Source organism: Pyrus communis, chromosome 1 (assembly GCF_963583255.1).
Source record: "Pyrus communis chromosome 1, drPyrComm1.1, whole genome shotgun sequence".
NCBI classification, from domain to species: Eukaryota; Viridiplantae; Streptophyta; class Magnoliopsida; order Rosales; family Rosaceae; genus Pyrus; species Pyrus communis.
This window is the reverse complement of record NC_084803.1, coordinates 36,238,315-36,251,169: the sequence shown is the minus strand read 5'-3', so window position 1 is coordinate 36,251,169 and position 12,855 is coordinate 36,238,315. Positions and strand designations below refer to the sequence as shown.

At 37.7% G+C, this 12,855-nt stretch overlaps 1 protein-coding gene across 1 annotated transcript; it reads right to left on the bottom strand.

The window, feature by feature from the left end:
- Nucleotides 1–1,594: 1,594 nt before the first annotated feature.
- Nucleotides 1,595–3,214, bottom strand: LOC137719485 (UDP-arabinopyranose mutase 3-like). Its single transcript, XM_068458528.1, has 2 exons — nucleotides 2,824–3,214; nucleotides 1,595–2,007 (listed from the first exon to the last, which is right to left on the bottom strand). Exons 1-2 carry the CDS (start codon nucleotides 3,148–3,150, stop codon nucleotides 1,753–1,755), a joined length of 582 nt encoding a protein of 193 aa, XP_068314629.1. The 5' UTR covers nucleotides 3,151–3,214; the 3' UTR covers nucleotides 1,595–1,752.
- Nucleotides 3,215–12,855: the final 9,641 nt, after the last annotated feature.

Here is a 12,855-nt window from a genome sequence, read left to right as displayed (position 1 = left end):
CAAACCATCCCTAATCACAAGTAGTATATATATTCACACTGTCGTTTTTTCTTTGTCGATTTGATTTATTAAATATACGAAAGACTATAAAAAAAAAAAAAAAAAGAGTATGTGGAAGATAAAAGTTAATGAGGAAATCACCTCTTAATCATTAGTCTACCACGCTTGCAAGTGTATTCTCTATAAGTGACAAATGCGCGACTTAGAATTAGTATTTCATGTTAATCTTTGAACTCTCTTAGTTAGGAGAAGTTTTTTTGAGTATCCGATATTTAAGCAGGTACTTCATTTGTTATAAAATAAGGACATAAAAAATATATATCATTTGCTTCACTTTTATTATGGCATGCTGAGTATTGCTTAAATACCCTATACTTAAAAAACGGATAATACTAGGAAGATCAAATTTTTAAACCCAATTTGCAAACCAAATGATGTCACTAATAGAAAATAAGCACGTTAATCAACACTTAAGTGATAATTGCCATGGTATTCTTCTTCACTGGTAAGTGAGAGGTCTTAGGTTTGATTCTCGCCAAAAGCAAATTTGAACCACATTATTGCTAGCCCATTGTGAGACTTAGCCCACTCCTCACCCTTTAGTGTAGATAATATCATTTGTAAAAAAAACATTTGAGTATTAATCCAATCATCCACCACCACATCATTCGGTTAAAAAAAAATCTCTCACTAAGACATTCCTTACATCCTCACCAATAATGAGAGGAGCATGCATTAGTGGAGGAAGATTCTCTCCCCTCCTAATCTCTCTCCCTTTCCTTTCCCTCGTATTTGAACAGTTACAGTTTAACCACGTCAACATCTTATATTGATTTTTTTATAAAGACAATAAGACAAAAAACATAACCATCAAAACGATTTCTTCTCATAAGAAACTAGACCATGAACTCCACCTTCTATTTGTGCTGCTCCTGTTCTTACCTGCACAGTAAAATACATTGTCAACTGATTGAGAAACCATATTAGTTCTTGATAGGACCATCATAACATCTCAGATTCCTTGAGCAATAACAAGGTAATCATGGAGTGCGTTTTTCCTTGAGGTAATAGATCGGGCTAGGAAACTATCTAAGTAAGCAGGGAGAGGGCATATCCTGAGAGGTTACAGGTTTCTTCTCCGTAATTAAATAAGTGTGTATATGAGTGACACACAATGGCAATACTCTAGGTTAATAGGTTTCCTCCCCACTCGTTTCAGGAGTTTAACCTAAGAGTGGAGAACATGAATACCGCATATTAGCATATTTTCCAAGTTTTCATTAGGTTTGTGATAGGGATTTTTACTAGGGCTGGGCACGGGCCGGGCCGGGCCCAATTTTGAAGGGACCGGACCGGACCTAGGTTCAAAGGGAACGGGGCGGGCCGGGCCGGGGATTACATTTTTTAATATAAGAACCGGACATTACCCGGCCCGGTTGAAACGGGCCGGTTCGGGCCGGGTCCACGGGTCCTTTTTTTTTTTTTTTTTTTGGTTGTTTGAAAGAAAAAAAAAATTGTACATATTCACAGATTGCAAACTGCACAGATTGCAATCTGCACAAAAAACTGCAGACTAATATGCAAAGACTCCGGTGAACACAGAACTTCATATCAAAATCTTGTGAACTAGTTAACCTTTTAGCTTGTATGCTGAGAAATGTGCAACCAAATAAAAGGAAAAGAGAAGTATGTGCTGAATTATAAAAGGATATGCAAAGACTCCGGTGAACACAGAACTTCATATCAAAGTCTTCATACCCTAAGTCTGTGATCCCCACCAATTATTTTAATGCTAAGAATATGCTCGTCATCGTCAAGAAGTTCCAATCTTTCAGTACTTGTAGTGGCAGGAAGCCCAGACTTAACATCAACTTCTCTGAGACTTCCAATCTCAAGGTTCCCCTGCACCACACACCTGCTGACGAAAAATGGAGTTGACGGAGACAGAAGGTTCTTGATATGCTGCTCAAGTGCATTGATATCTTTGCCAGAAGGATCTTTGGCAACCTGCATTTTCACAAAGAGTACCATACTTAAGTTATAACACCTCAATTTCACAAGAATTTTAAGGATATCGATCAAATCTGAAACACATTAGCAGCACCATAACATTGCTAATTCCAGCAACAGTTCCAAATACACAACACCAGCTACTCAAACTACGAATACACGAAACCGAAATTAAACGTTTTAATCTTAATCAATATTTACGGGCCGAAACTTTTAGGTGTAAATCTAACAATAATTCGAACAGACTCGAGTGCAAGGTGGAGATCTGTGAATGTAGTAAACAGTATATCAATTAGCTTAGTGCTGAACCTAAGATTTACGAAAACAATACAAATCTTTCAAAAGCTTCGATATCATAGAATTGCAATTATATAATTCATGCTATCACCGAAACCGGATCAGAAGACAATGACTAACAAACAACATCTCTACACAAGACTTTAAGTACACTAACGGAAAGAACTCATGGTAAGAAACGGATCAAACCAAAGGCAACTATGATATTAAAATATGACTCGAAAGAAACAGAGATCAAAGCAAGTAAAGTTCATTAACAAAAGTAAACGATGAGGGTAAGTCAAACATTAGCAGCAGAAACAGATCTAAACAACAAAAGCAACAGAATTTCATCACAAACTAATCAATTCGAGTCGAATCGAAATTCAATTGAACAACAAGATTTCGAAAACCCCAACAAAACCCACTTCCCAAAACCCACCAAGATCCAACCTTTTCAACTCAAAAATCAAATCCCACATCCAAAACAGCCCCAATTAAGATCCCAAGTTTTCGAAACCCAAAAGCGATACTTACAAAGCAATCGTCGTCGATGGTGAAGATGTACTTCTTCTTGGAGACCATGTAGCCGAAGCATCTGCAAGCAGAGTCCTTGAAGGAGATGCAGGACGCCTTGGGACCCAGAATCCGGTTGATATCGTTGCGGTTGTAGAGCTCGTAGTCGAAGCCCTCCGGGACCTTGATCACCTTCGACGGGTCGCCGTCCTGGACGATGATGAGGTGGTACTGCTGGAAGAAGGGCCTCCACATCTCGAGGAAATCGAGGTTTCGGATGGTGGGGATGACGATGTCGAGCTCGTCCTTCAGCAGAGGGGTCGGGGCGACCTTGCTGTACTGCGCCATGGCTGCAGCTGCTTCTCACCGACGGAGAGCGAGAGAGAGGGAGGGAGAGAGAGACGGGTTGGAGTTTAGACTAAAACCTAAAACCAACGGTCATGATTGGAAGGTATGTTTATTTTCAATCTGGGCCGTCCATTTCAATTACAAACGGGCCGGTTCGGGGCCCCGTTTTTCTATAAATCTGGAACCGGCCCGACCCTAGAATGCCATTACCTAGGCCCGCCCCGCCCCGTTTCCCCTATTTAAAAACAGGACCCGCCCCGTACCCGCCCCGACCTGCCTATACCCGCCCCTACCCGCGGGCCCAAGACCCGTTTGCCCAACCCTAATTTTTACTACCTACAAAAGTAGAGATAAAAACACTTAAAAATACTTGCAAGAGAATAACGTAGTTATAGTAGAAACAGCTCAAGTAAGGTCGTTTTCCGTAGGGATTGAATGAATAATTTATGCAAAACAAAATTCTTAGTTAATTATTTAAAAACAAGGATTGGAAAAAGTTGATTTTGAATTTAAAAATAATAAAAACGAATTTAATTAAAAAGTTTAAAGAAATTAGCAAAGTAAAGAAAACAAAGGAAAACGTTTTGAAAACCAAATTGTAAATGCTTAGGGTTCCACCGTCCTCTTAATAATCCAACGTAGAGTTATCAATTACTTATGAATTACCCATGCAACTTTGAAGGTTAAGTTTTCCTAATGCAGATTCTATTCGTGGTATTCAAGTTAGAACGTATATCAAACGTGCAATCCGTTCATGGTATTCAGATCAAATAAATATAAACATGCATGACTTATTACGCTTTGTGAAAACCCTTTGAAAAATCATGCAACCCCTAAGACGTGGTATTCATCCTAGGTGAAATTACAACTATCAATCACAAGAAGCAATACTCAATTCCCCGGTGGTATTCTGACCGAATTGCATCCGATTACTTATCTAAACATCATAATGGTAGCTAAGCATTAAGATATAGAGACAGTTTAAACCACAGTGATTAATAATTCAAAGCATGCATGCATAATATCATAAGCAATTAAATAAAAACTACATATTCATGCTAAGGCTCAAGGCATCGCCCTAGCAAACGAAAATTAGCTACTAGCAACCATAAAATAAAAGGAATTTATTGAAATAGAAAAAGGATAGAAAACACCTTCAAAATACAAAGCGTCAAAGCCTAGCTAAATTCTCCACGTACGTTCCCCCTTCTTCTAATGGCTAAGAAGTCTTATTTATACTACTAGAAAATAAAACCCTACCTTGGAAAGGTCTTAGAATAAAACTAGGAAACATAATTAAATGATAAAACAAAAAATAAAAGGTTTCCTATTTGAACTAGAATTTGGAGTTCTCAGAAAATCACACTTTTGACCGACCAAATGAACTCCAATTTGGTCCCAAGAGTCTCTTTCGAAAGATGAAGACGTCCCCTACAAATCCTCAGAAGGAATCTTCCTCAAAATATGTCATCTTGACCTCCAAAATACCCAAAACGTCCAAAAACGTCAATCTGGGAAAGTTGCACGCTGGGCCTTTATTTCATCGCCACGGTCAAACGGCTTGGTAGAAAAATCTGGAATTTTGGTACAATCATCTTGAAAGACTCACGAACATTCTCCAATTGGAATCACTCCAAAATTCATCTGTTTGAATATTTTTTGCTCTAGAGGAAATCAAATGTCCTACATTGAAAATATATAACAAAGTATCAAAATTCTACCAAAATAACTAATAAATTAATACTAAGATTAGGGTAAAATATATGGTATAATATGGACTCATCAACCACAAAGGCTTTAGGGCACTAGGTGTAGAACACCCTTAAGGACTTATTAACTCTAACTGAAAAGGTTATGGAAACAACTAACCACCCTGCCCCATGTCAAGACTCTACTGTTTGACGCGAGAATCATTACTGATCAGGCAGAACTGGCCCGGTTACTAGGCAAAGCCTTGGGTGGAACAATTATTACTTTATTTGTAACACATACTAAACTTTACTTTACTAAGAACAAAAATTAAAAAATTACTTAGATGAAAAGCAAGTGTTTCAATCTCACTCCCCACAAACCATGTTGATGTGAACGTGCAAATTTTCAAAGTATAACTCATGAATTAGTGTCTAAGCAACGATAAATAGAAAAAACTCTATTATGGGATTAACCTTCATCATGTCCATTTGTTCTAACTTTTAAAATAAACTATGGATATTAACTTAAAAACAAAAAATTTTAAAATGACTCAAAAATAAAAATCTAAAAATTCTTATTTCCCACCCCCAAACTTAAATCACACATTGTCCTCAAGGTGTGGAAAAAGAAACACATAAAGAAAGAATAAAGAAAAATGACCGACAAAAACAACTAACTAATCAAAGAAACAAACAGTAGACAAAAGATTAAAAAACTAAAAATAAAAATAACAAGAATAAATAATAAAAAGAAAAAGAAAAGGAACAATAATACCTGGGCTGGAAGTAGAAACTTGCTGCTTGATAATTTGATGGCCAAACAAAAAGCCATGAAGAGCCCACGTAAAGAATGCACCGGCCCATTTCATTGAGAACCCAGGTATAACACATGCATTTGCGAGGGAAGCTGACCACACGGATTGACACAGACCCACCCGCGACACACTCACGTGCTGAAGAACCCTAATGTCTGCCATTGCCATACCTCGAGCCCAGAACCAAACGCTCCTCCACTCATTTTCTTTTATTGCTCTTCCTTTCATAAAAACCTTGGTTGCTGCAATCAAAACCAAAGCTTCCTCTCTAGAACTCTCAGATCCGAGCCACACCCCCAAACTTACTCTGGACTCCTCCCCAGCCCCTGTTCTCTCATCCACAACGCAAACAAACACCCTCTAGCTCCTCCGGGAGTCCCATCTTCTTTATCTGTTCATTGCTCTGAAGGCAAAGGTGGAGATCCGCACATATTCGTTCTTTCTTTCATCGGTATGGAATTCATACTCTGGACACGTTTATTGGGATTTATACTCTCAACACATTTTTTCACGTGTAGCTAATTTTCAAGCCTAACACAATATGGATTCATACTTTCAATATTCCCTCTCATGTATGGCAGGTTTTTAAGCTTAACATATGAACACACAAATCGGGTAAAATGGCACATTAATTGTTGAACTTCACATATGAAACAATCTCTCTAACAATAATCACATACAATGACTCTGTTAAAAACAATTAACAATAAGCACTAACAATAACCTGTGATTAGGTTGCCAATTTAGGAGGCAAGATGGCCTGAAACAATGGACTCATGGCCATCCCTTAATTATCACCGTCACATTGTCCCTTTTAGCCTTTTAGGGATGGAAGTTAGAATGGTATTTATTTTCAATTCCATAAGTAAAATTATAGAATTTGAATCCAAATTCTAAAATTCCGAATCCAAAATTGAAATGAAAACATAATGCACTTGAGAATTCTGATAATTCCGATCCGTCCAAAAATCACTTGTAGTCCCACTCATGCCAATTGCTTTTAAGCTTGTTTTTTCATTCCATGTATAATAATAAAATTTTGTTGTAGGCATAATTTACTGAACAATTATGAAGGTCATAGAGAGAGAGGGTGCGGCACAGTAGAGAGAAAGAGAGAGATGTATAATTATGAGGTGCGTTCCATTCCACCCCTTTTTGCCTTTATTTATAGTAGTAGGGAAGGTTAATTCCTTACCCTAATAGAATTACAACTCTAATAGGATAATATCTAATCTAATAGATATGGTAGAATCTCATAAGGATATCCTAGATATGTTAGGATTTACACAATTACATTTCTAATCTAATACGACTATAACCCTCCCCCTTCAGTGTGTAAATACTCAAATAAATGGCGCATCAGGTCTTCATTGATGAAGCAAGTACATTCGATGAAGTCATCGATACAATGAGTGAATGCGAGTCTCAAATCAACGGAAGAACGCATAAAAAGTAAAACTCACAAAACCTCGCTATGGTAAAACCCAAGGTGGGAGAAAAGCTCATAGTCTAAGGAGAAAAGTGAAAAGTTGCATTAAGTCAAAATTATACGTCTTCTGGTTGCAAGTAGAAGAGCTCACAAGGGTAGCAAAAACCCAGTAGGAAAAATGATCCTAATCGTAGGGAAAACGAGCACATTAAGATCAAATGAGCATACTTATGGGTACTTCCCCTAAGTTTGATAGAACTTCCAAATGAGAACTACAAGCAATATATACGAATAGTTAGGCATACCAATTCCTCGGACAAGCTTCTAAAAGGTTGACTTCAGCAGTTACATTGTTTAAATTCGACAAAGTTGTCTGGGATTGGCTTGCATAAATTCAATCTCCTGATGCTTTGCTAATGTGATGTAGACGTAATATGTCTTGGCGTTGACTTCGTTGATATATCATGTCATGGTCGGGTGGATACATGCGGCATAGTCTTCATGGATCGTTGTCGGTACTCAACGATGGATGAAAACAGCAAGTACTTCGAATGTACTCAACAAGAATTCCTAACCATGTCTTACTTGTGGAGTAGTGAAGTAAGATGAGTCTTGGAACAGAAAGATTTCGCAACTAAGGTCATATCGTGGACCTCCAAGATATTGCAATATCCCTTAACGGTAAAGACATAACCATTAGGGGATGTGCCTTGTGTAGGTCTGATAAGTAACCAGCGTTAGCATAACAAACAAGGCTAGCATCATTCCGACGATCAGGGAGGTTGGATCCACTCAAAATGCGTTGGGATTTGCCTTCGTAGTACCTTCAGAGTAGCGAAAAAAACGTCTTTAACACCAATTCAGTGGTTACGTGTAGGCATGGTACTGCATCTTTACCAACAGATCAACAGCAAATGGGATGTCCTATCTAATACAATGAGCTAAGTACAACGAAGCACAAAGTTATATGAAATTTCAGATTCTGTAACCTCTTCAAGGGTCTCATTTGCATACAACGTATGGATGATGCGAGATTTATACGCACACAAATTAAACCCTCTTTTTGACAATTGTAGTAAGTATGTAAGTAGGGATCGTTCTAGACCGGGGATTAGGAGGGATTGTTAATCACTTGGATTTGACTCAAAAACGTAAAAACACAATATAAAACACTATACTAGACTCAAAGAATTCAAAAATACTTTAAAACATAAACTAAACAAATTCTAAGCATTAAAGAACAAGAAAGTAAAGGGGGGGGTTTGATTTGACGAAAATTAACTAAAATGCACAAATTGTAATTAAAGGCAAAACGTAAATATAAATGTGATAAAAATATGGATGATGGAATAGCCAAGGGGTTCTTCTCCACACATGTTACACTTGCATACAAGATTGATTCTCAGTTGGTCTTTCGATAAATTATGAAACTCAACACCCCTGGTTAATTAGGTCCGCTTAAATTAACCGTCAAGTTTTCCTTAAGTTAATGAATTGGATGGGTTTGCGCAACGCAATTCACAACATTCTCCAAAAGTCCTTTACGTGAACAACACAATAAAGATACAATCAAAGATCATTAAGCATTATGAAAACTATAAGTGTTGACGAGGCATTCGTTACTATGATGAGCATGAAACTCGTGCCAAGAATTCATTTAACGCGATTGTTTATAAGCAACCTCCACTACTTGTGAATATAAGTTCGTAACGATTAGGTGAAACTCACTTATATTCTAGCGTCATATTCATGCATGAAAATTAAGCGCGCATTCTTAATAAACGTACATAAATAAGTTATCAATCAAACGGTTAAACGAATTGAATCCACAACTTATGAAATTCCAACGAAAGTTAATCAATTCATATTGCAAATATAAACATAGTTTCGAATCACCCCCTAGCTAAAGGGGGTTTAGTTCCTCATAACTTTGAAATCAAAGAAACACCTAAACATTCTAACAACTCAAACTTGAATTGTATGAACGTTTAGGCACTCTTCTCTTCCTCTTTATTGTGGCACAAGGTCTAAGGATAGTTTGATGGTGTGAATGGTTTGGGGAGTGGTGGAAATGGAAGGATGGTGTTTGGATTGTAAGGGAGAGATGCTAGAAATGGGTGCTGTTTTGCACGGCAATGTGTGTTGATTTTTTGGTGTCTGAATATGTGAATGAATGCATGGGTTTTTATAGGGGGAATGGGAGAATATGTGGCTGAAATAATGATGGAAAAACAGCTAGGAATGGGATGAGAGTGCACGGCAATGATGGGAAAAAGGGATGGTGGATGAATGATGAAGAGTTGCATGTGGCTTAGTGATTAAAGAATGAATGGATGTGTTGGAATTGAGTGGATGTGTTGCTGCCAAGATGGGGGAAAATATGGAAAATGGAAGTGTGATGCACGGCTAAGTGATTAATGGGATAGAAATGGGAGTGAATGTGGCTTAATGATGAAGGTGGAAAGCTGGAAAGCATGTGGCAAGGTGTGTAGATGCTGGAATTGATGGAAAGGCACGGCCAAGGATTTGTGTTAGGTGATGGGTGCATGTGTTGGCTCAATTATATTGTTGGGAAAACATGTGGATTAGGTGGAAAGAGGTGGGTGTGCATGTGAGATGAAATGCATGTGTTTAAATGGTTGAAATGTGTTGATATTTATGGGTATGATAATTGATAAGTTTATGGTTATGATAAGTGATAAGTGAATGATATGTTAAGTGATAAGTGAATGATATGTGGTGATAAGTGAATGATATGTGGTGATGATAATTTGGTCTTCAATTTCGTCCATCTACTTGGCGTTAAGCATATGCAATCCATTTAATGCCCCAAACAACTCCAAAATGCATCCTTTCGACAAACACATCTTATGATCCTGAAAACACACAAAAGAAGCATAAAGGACTAAAATAACTAAAGAAACATAACGTAAATGTACGAGAACAAGCCATTTAAGTCGCATGAATATGCTCCTATCAATGGACTATCACAGGTATACTTAAAGGTAACACCTTCATGGTGTAATTCGACTGGTAGATCAAAGTACTGTCAGAACAATGCTTCAACTTCAGGCCAAGGCATAAACGAGTTTTCCCAAGATCCTTCATATTAAATTCCGTCTTCAAGTGCGAGGTAGTTTTCTCAAGCCCTCCTAGAGTCTTAGTGAGATTCATGTCAATGACATAAAATATAACTCTAGCAATTCGAAATAAGACTTCATAATTTAACACGCAAGGGTATTCATTCATATCCCTGACTGGTCAAATAATAACTTAGATGGGTATACCACATCCGTCGAATTGTTTCAATCCGTAAGTGAACGCTTCAAGTGAGTTAAGAGGGTGTTCTGTGGTTTGGAACTATTTGAACCAGTCCATGTAATTGTTCGGGAACTTACATGTAAATCTCCATATCTATATCCCTATGAAGAAACATTAACCATATTTCATAATGATGTAATCAATCGCAAGGCGTTTGAGAGAAACCTTGCAACATAAGGCGTGCATCATATCGTATGGTTTCATTCATCTCATTATGCTTCCTTTTCCATATGTAACACAGCAAGGTTACCTTAGGCACTGTAGGAATGATAAGTCCAAAACACTCTTTGGTAAGGAATTTTAACCTGGATTGTAATTTCGATTGTCCAATCAGTTCTACGTTGTCACTTAATCAACGGAACATGGTTTGATATCGTCATTTTTCATTTATGTCAATAGCTACCATAGAAGTGAAAACATCATCGATGGTAATCTCATTTCAATTCCATTAACTCATCCAAACTAGTATACTGAACCAAGAACTTTAAGTCTCGGGAGTAATCCGAATTAATCTCATGAGATGAAAATGATTTGAGACAGCGATCGAGTATAGATTCATTTTGTGCCTTATTTTCCTCTTATTGGGAAGTAAATCCTATGAACCAAGTGATCTATTGTGCTTCAGGCTAAGACAAATTGATTGGATATCCACCGATATACCAGATGGTCTAACAAGGGCATCCAAACCGTCCAGTAGGGGCGGTACACCCTTCGGGGATGTTAACTCAAAGTCCGTTAAGTATGTCTATCCTAACAGGCATGTTTACAGCTAGTATATAATCTCGTCATTTGGAGCAACATTCTGAAAGCTAAAATTCATCGCACTTGCTTATCACACTTGTGCAGTACAGGGATCGAGATAAGACATAGTAGGCAACATCCACGTAAATTCGTGTAGTTCTACAGGAACGTTGACATTCTTATCTCCTCCTAATGGCGGGAAGACTATCTCATTGAAGTGACAATTCGTAAATAAACGGTAAATATATCGCATGCAAGGGCTCTAAGAGAGCTAGTGTGAAGGAGAATCAAAATGGTATACTGCGACGGCGCAACTTGGCGTATTGAATGCACACCCAAAACGCGTAAATACGAAGCGTCAGGTTCATACCTAGTAACCAACTATAACATCATATAGGTTAGGTGGCAATGGGCCTCAAGGCAGACCAACATAGCTACATACAAAATTGTATAGGCCTAGGCAGAAACCGAAAACTTGGTGTATTCACCAAAGTCCGAGCAATCATTTAAATTGCACTTTATGATCACTATGCGAGGCTATTTGGTGTGAACATGGGAATTCAATGTTCAATTATAAACCCAAAAAACATGCAATACTTTATTGAAAATCAGCCAGGAGGTTTAGCAACAATTATAAACTCTCCAGCATTATGCAGCCTTCAAACTTTAAGTGATAAGTAGGGTGGTGAACCCTTAAAATCAGCCAGGAGGTTTAGCAACAATGTGTGTGGACAAACATGTCACTAGTTTGTCTATTCAACAACCAAAACCATAAGTATTTATATGGTCCACATTTTGGTTGGATTAGTCCACATGTATCCCCTTGAATCCACTGTGAAAATATGGTTGTTTCGTATCTTTGCTAGGGATGATTTAGAAAATCAATTCCCCAACGAGCAGGCTTGGCAAAGTGTGCTTGTAGGCACAAGATCCTTACTTCGGGTAAGGAGATGCGTTGTAGCATCATTGTTCAACCTAAGTGTCCCAAAAGGTCGGGCTAAGGCAAGTAAACCACTCGAATCACCAGGCTCCAAACAACTAACCTTCCCACATTCGTACCTAATCATGTGTTTAATTGAATTTGGTCACATGTATACAAGAAACATGATTCAATTAACTCGTATTCAAGGACAATATCAATAAGATTATCCATCACTAAAACAAACACCAAACGTGAATCTAAGAACATGGAAAAATGTTCACGAAGTAAACCAAAGTTACTAAAGGGATTCGGCCAACAAGGTCATCCATGTCAAAATTTTGCTCTTCCAACAATGTTCGATGGAGCAAAATTAGTGGTAAACTTCCACTTTCTACACTGCTGCTTCAGGACCGAGTTAGAAACATGGAAGGACAAGAAAAGTATTTTCTTAATCAAAATTCGATCGGATTTATAAACTTCATAAATCGGGTTTAAAACAGGTAGGTGTGACAACCTTCCCTAATTTTACGAATTTATTAATTTTAAAAGAATGAATTAACGAAAATGCCCTAGAGGCAAGGTTGTTCACTTTCGTTGACCACCTCTTTGTGACGCATACGAGCCATTATTTTACCTTATTCTTGAAGTACTTGATGATACGAACGCGTAGGCGCAAACAGAATCGAATTTGGAGCTACAATAAAGATTTTACAAAACTATGAAACTTGAGGATGTTTTATGAAATTTGAATTTTGGGTATTTTATTATTTTAATATTTTCTGACAA